At 35.9% G+C, this 6,086-nt stretch overlaps 2 protein-coding genes across 3 annotated transcripts; one reads left to right on the top strand and one right to left on the bottom strand.

The window, feature by feature from the left end:
- Positions 1–308: 308 nt before the first annotated feature.
- LOC113297308 (beta-amylase 3, chloroplastic-like) lies at positions 309–3,095 on the top strand. Its single transcript, XM_026545745.1, has 4 exons — positions 309–909; positions 1,128–1,338; positions 1,800–1,910; positions 2,000–3,095. Exons 1-4 carry the CDS (start codon positions 365–367, stop codon positions 2,786–2,788), a joined length of 1,656 nt encoding a protein of 551 aa, XP_026401530.1. The 5' UTR covers positions 309–364; the 3' UTR covers positions 2,789–3,095.
- On the bottom strand, positions 1,481–4,472 carry LOC113297309. 2 transcript variants are annotated; one of them, XR_003333424.1, is made up of 3 exons: positions 4,186–4,472; positions 3,913–4,087; positions 1,481–1,705 (listed from the first exon to the last, which is right to left on the bottom strand). XR_003333424.1 is itself a non-coding variant. In XM_026545746.1 (2 exons), the coding sequence occupies exons 1-2, from the start codon at positions 4,251–4,253 to the stop codon at positions 3,982–3,984; spliced, it is 174 nt and encodes a 57-aa protein (XP_026401531.1). In that variant the 5' UTR covers positions 4,254–4,468; the 3' UTR covers positions 3,767–3,981. The 2 variants fall into 2 exon arrangements, 1 of the variants encoding a protein (XP_026401531.1); XM_026545746.1 differs by lacking the exon at positions 1,481–1,705 and having other exon boundaries at positions 3,767–4,087; positions 4,186–4,468.
- Positions 4,473–6,086: the final 1,614 nt, after the last annotated feature.

Genomic DNA, 6,086 nt, shown 5'->3' with positions numbered 1-6,086 from the left:
CAGTCCGGCCTGTCCGAATTTACACCCCTACGTAGAATTGTATAACGAGATAGACGAAATTTTAACTACTTAACCACCAAGTGAATTGGTTTCTTTGCTTTTACTCTCCATAAAATGAGATACGAGAAATACTTAAGACTGTGAAATAATTATATTATGCTGAACCATGTTGGAAGACAAGGTCGGATGACTAAGCTTTTTTGAACTTATACTCGCATTCCTCTTGGAAGTTTGGAACCCACTTAAATTTGTCCCGTAACTAAAACCTGAAATTTCCTCTATAAATATAACTCTTAGAACCTCCTCTCCGTTACATTCTCAAATTTTTCTCTCCCTCTCTCTATATTCCCGAACCAATAAAAAAATGGCTTTAACGCTTCATTCTTCATCTTCGTTTATCAATGCAATAGACATAAAAACCCTAAAAACACAAGAAGAATCCTCCATAGGATCCATCTCTTATGCTCAGCTAAACTCATCAACATGTCGTCTACGTGTGAAAAGCTCAATAAAGATCGAACCCGTATCAAGTGATAGCAAGTCTCAGACGTCGATTTTCGATGGGAAGAGAGAACATGAGATATTGGAGAAATTTCATGGATTATCAGGTGGCCGGAAGACGGGTTCAGGTGTGCCGGTTTTTGTTATGTTACCGCTTGATACGGTGTCGATAGGTGGGAATCTGAACAGAGCAAGAGCCATGAATGCTAGTTTGATGGCATTGAAAAGTGCAGGAGTTGAGGGAGTTATGGTCGATGCATGGTGGGGTTTGGTCGAGAAAGATGGACCATCCAAATACAATTGGGATGGTTATTTTGAGCTTATACAAATGGTTCAAAAACATGGTTTGAAGATTCAAGTTGTCATGTCTTTTCATCAGTGTGGAGGAAATGTTGGAGATTCTTGCAGGTAAGAAACTAAACTCTTCCTTTCAATATTTAAGCTTTTTCATTTTTATGTTCCCTCGCAATTTCTGTTATCAAAAATTTGCGGAAAAACTCAAACATAAAAATAAAAATTGCCAATTTTTTTTTTCTCAATATCTTGTGTTAACAAATTATATATAATTCTGTTTCTTTTTTCAAATAGTTTGGTGGTTATATTAATAATCTTTCTCTGTTGAACAGTATTCCTTTACCACCATGGGTACTAGAAGAAATCAGCAAAAACCCTGATCTCGTATACACAGACAAATCTGGTAGAAGAAATCCTGAATACATATCGTTAGGTTGTGATTCATTACCTGTTCTTAAAGGTAGAACACCCATTCAAGTCTATTCTGATTTCATGAGAAGCTTTCGTGAAACATTCTCAGATTATCTTGGAGGAGTCATTGTGGTAAGCCATTTTATTCTTTTCGCTAATAATATGCATAAATTAGAAAATTATAACACCTAACTGTTAAAACTTGAAACAAATTTATGGAAAACGGTCTATCATTTTCTCTCATTACAACTCAAAAAAAGTCATTAGGTGAATGAGAAATCTAAATCACCCAATGGTTTGATATTTTGAAATGTTTAAACCAAACAAGAAAAAATTATTATTCTTGTCATAATTCTCTACCATTCAAATTAGATGGATTAGATTGAAATTTGGAGTTAGAACTTAGACTTGTCCAATCACATCAAATCAATGAATAGAATTGTGAACGATCCGAGTCAAGGAGAGAGAAATATCTCGTTTTGTGGCCAAAAGTTGCAACCTGCCACAAATGCAAGAAAGATATTTTATATTCTATTTTCATTTTTGGAAATTTCATTTTATTAACTCAAATCTTGATACTTCGACATTCACAGGAAGTACAAGTAGGAATGGGCCCTTGTGGAGAGCTAAGGTACCCAGCTTATCCAGAGAGCAATGGAACTTGGAGATTCCCTGGAATAGGAGAATTCCAATGTTATGACAAGGTAAACACAGATCGACATACAAACCCTAGAAAATCTGACTCATTTTACATGTTAAAATCTAAACATATTTTCTCTATTGTAAAAAACAGTATATGAGAGCTTCCCTGAAAGCAGCATCAGTAGCAATAAAAAATGAAGACTGGGGAATAAGTGGACCTCATGATTCTGGTAACTACAATCAATTCCCAGAAGACACTGGTTTCTTTAAAAGAGAGGGAACATGGAACACTGAATACGGTCAGTTTTTCCTAGCATGGTACTCTGACAAACTAGTTGAACATGGGAATCAACTACTAGGAGCTGCGGAGGGAATTTTCCGAGGAACCGGAGCCAAATTATCGGGCAAAGTAGCTGGTATACACTGGCATTATGGAACTAGAGCACACGCAGCTGAATTAACTGCTGGTTACTACAACACCAGGGACAGAGATGGATACTTAGCTATTGCTCAAATGATGGCTAAAAGAGGTGTAGTTCTAAACTTCACGTGTATGGAGATGAGAGACGGAGAACAACCTTCACATGCAAACTGCTCCCCTGAAGGACTAGTAAAGCAAGTTAAAATGGCAACAAAAACAACAGGAACAGAACTTGCAGGTGAAAATGCATTGGAAAGGTACGATGAAAGCGCATTCGAACAGGTATTAGCAACGAGCAGGTCAGATACCGGAAATGGATTAACAGCCTTCACATACTTGAGGATGAATAAAAGATTGTTTGAAGGTGAGAATTGGAGGAATTTGGTTGCATTTGCAAAGAACATGTCTGAAGGTGGTAGGAATGTTGGACTCTCAGAATATGATACTGGTCGATCAGATCTTTACGTTGGCCTAATCATCAAGAAGGATAAGAAGACTGAAGAAGCTGTACTGGTGTGAAGATTCATATGTAGTTTCAGAGTGTATTTTAAGTAGGCAAAAAAAAGGGAGTGGATACAGATATATACTACAATCGCGAGAGTAATTGGCAGAACTTGAATATGAATAAATAATAAACAAAAGAAAAGTATTGAATCCCTCCAAACCATTAAAAAGAAACGTTATGACTTGTGTGTTTAATTCTCTATAGAAAACTGGGTCTGCGAGTTCATACTACTAGAACTTTTAAGTGTGTGCAGGGTTCATGACAAAATTGTAACAAGTGCTTTGGTAACTTATTAATAATATGCAGTCATTATATTCTTAATTTTCAAGCCCCATGTCGAGAGAAAAGAACGTAGATCCCCTTGCTAAGCAGCAAAAAGAAGTTAAGAGGGTGAGCCTACTTATCCTCGAGTCACTCGACATACAAACAATGATTTTACGAAGCCTAAACTGGATTGCACTAGAGATGGGTGTAAGTTTGTAATACTAATATCTAGCGGTGACAAGAAATAACATTTTACATTACCATCATACAATTACAGCTACCAACTTGCCTTTTGGAAAACAGTAAGCCTTTAAACACTTATGTGAAACCCTTTGATGGCAACAAGAGTAGCATATGCATAGTAGAGGTCACTAAGTCACTATGGATGAAAAGACTCCACCATCCCATGGTGTATGGCTAAGAAGATAGTCAATGTGAAAACCATATCAGATAAACTCTTTACTGGAACCCTATATGTGCACTTAATACGATCAAGGAGAATTTCATAGATAAAGGAAACAAGTTTTTGATTATATCATTTAAGAAAAATCAAACACAAGATATAAAGAAGACTACAGCACATAACAGACATTATTTTGGCTTTTATACCTAAGTAGGGATGTCAAAGAGCAGCACTTTAGTTTGCAAGAATTGGCCGGATCAATTCTAATTCCTAAGCCGTAATTTGAAGAAAAGAATTAGACACATGGAGATCGGTAGAGTAATCATGCCAATCATTCAAAGTCTAGCAATTCGATACTCTACAGAGAATTATTTACACTAAGGAAGCGAGAGTGTGCAAATATCACACATTTCTTGTTCTTGATCAAAATCTAACTCATTGCAGCATAGAATAATAATACGAGTTACATACCGAAACCAAAGAAGAAACTAGAACACCTTCTTCACCGTTATGAAAAAGATTTGGGGAAAATTTCTTCAATCACTGAGGTGGAGTTTCGTTTTGATTAGTATTACCGCGACGAAGATCTTGGATTACATTTTCAAGTTCTTTCCGTGATGATTCTCTTCCAAACATGAATCCATACCTAATTTCAGAAACCAAAAGAAGAAGGAGTTATAATGAAACCGAATGAATTGAGAATTTTAATCCCTAAACCCTAAAAGTTGTGCGAATATACATTACCAGAATGAAATAGTGGAGAAAACTCCTGCAGCTGCAACCGTTTGTAGAAGAGTCAATTTTTTATCCATGAAATCAAATAGTTCCCACTTCCAAGTTGGCTTCTTCAATAGAAAATCAAATGCCTGGAAATTTGAATCTAAAACCCTAGATAGCAAAAACCTTATGATAGAGGAATGTGGTTGCCCCAAGTAAAGCCCGAGCTATGATGCTTCATATTCATAAGTTTTAAGGCCAATGATTATTTATTCTTTTCCCGATTAAGGCCAATGATTATGATTACTGCTGATTAGGTAAATCTATTTTATCCTCCACGATTAAGGTGTCGGTTGATGAGCAAGCCATATTTTATCCTGCAGTCACATATACTACTATCTGGTATTTTTTCATGTAAAACCTAATCCGTAATGAATTTGAAGTTAATATTTTGTGGATAGATTTTTCAATTTTCAATGGCTAACTTCCATCGTAGTAGATGGTAGTGTTATACATCTCGGAATATGTTCATTTTTAATAAGAACATAAATCTTTGTAAGAGGAAAATATCCGCAAAATATCAGTTTCAAACCCGTCACCGTTAAAATTTTATTAAGAAAAATATCACCCAAAATCTGAAATAGTGTGATTATAAGAGTGTAAGGGGATCCTCCCTCTATAATAATCCTAGCTTAATTGGGGGTCATGCACTACGAGACAAAAAAAGGTCACCCAATCCTAATTTGGGTCACCCCTTAAAAAAATATTTTCTAAATGACAAAACTGCCCTTATATGATTAGTATTAGGAATTAATTAGTTTGATTAGTGTGCTAAGTGTATTTAGATTAAAATCTGATTTTAGGAAAAAAATTGTGGAAAATGTGTTTTATGTGTTGAGAAGAAGAGGAGGAGTTTTGAGAGGAAAACCTAGGGTTTTTACAAATGAGTGATTCAAGTGGAGGGAATGAGATTGGTGAAGCTTCAAATAACAACAATGATTGTATTGATGGTAAGATTGTCTCAACTAATGATATGGGTTTGATGTTTTATGAGGAGATGTTGATAGAGGAAGGCATGAACAATGGTTGGAATGAAGATCCCATTGCTCAAGATGAAGGAACCAACACTCAAAATGAGGAACCCCAAGGCCAAAACAATCAGGTAAACTTCCTACACTCTTCAAATTGTCTGAATGGTGCTCCAAGTGGTCGATTGATGGTCACCATTGAAACATCCAGTGTTAGGGTCGTTATAGTCGGGTATAGGATAAACTAACCACTCTCTGTAGTCGTCAGCCTTTTTGAGATTATTTTGACGACTTTCACCTGCAACTTTTACATGTTATGAAAAATCGTTAGCGTTGTTTGATGAACATTGACGACTCTTTCAGCTAAGTCACGCAGAGTCGTTAGTCTTTTTTATTTTAATGTTGCCGACTCTAAAGCCAAAACTTCCTGTAAATAGAACAACAAGGGTCGTCATAAATTTAGTTATATTTACTGACGACCCTATGAATTTTTTTTGTAGTCGTTAGGTTGGATAGTTATATATATTAACGACTCTTGGGCTGGAATATCATATTTTTTGATTTCATAGAATCATTTCATTGATTCGTAAAAGGCATACATCTTGCGTAGCATTGCATTGAAGGAAATGAAATAAAATAGATGATAACAGTGCACTTATACACTTAATCATATATGGCGTAGTTATACATAGTGCCTTCCAAGATAAAGTAGCAATTGTGGAGCTCAAATTTTCCCCCACTTAATCACCCTCTTCCTCCTCTTCTTGATCTTCTTCTTGTTCCTCTTCTTCTTGAATCTCTTCTTTTTGTATCTCATGTTCTACACCCTATTCCTCCTCTACTTGCTCTTCTTCTTGTTCATCTTCTTCTTCACCACTAGTGTTAGCTGAAACAACAGGA

Source organism: Papaver somniferum, chromosome 7 (assembly GCF_003573695.1).
Source record: "Papaver somniferum cultivar HN1 chromosome 7, ASM357369v1, whole genome shotgun sequence".
NCBI lineage: Eukaryota > Viridiplantae > Streptophyta > Magnoliopsida > Ranunculales > Papaveraceae > Papaver > Papaver somniferum.
This window is presented reverse-complemented; position numbering and strand designations above follow the sequence as displayed.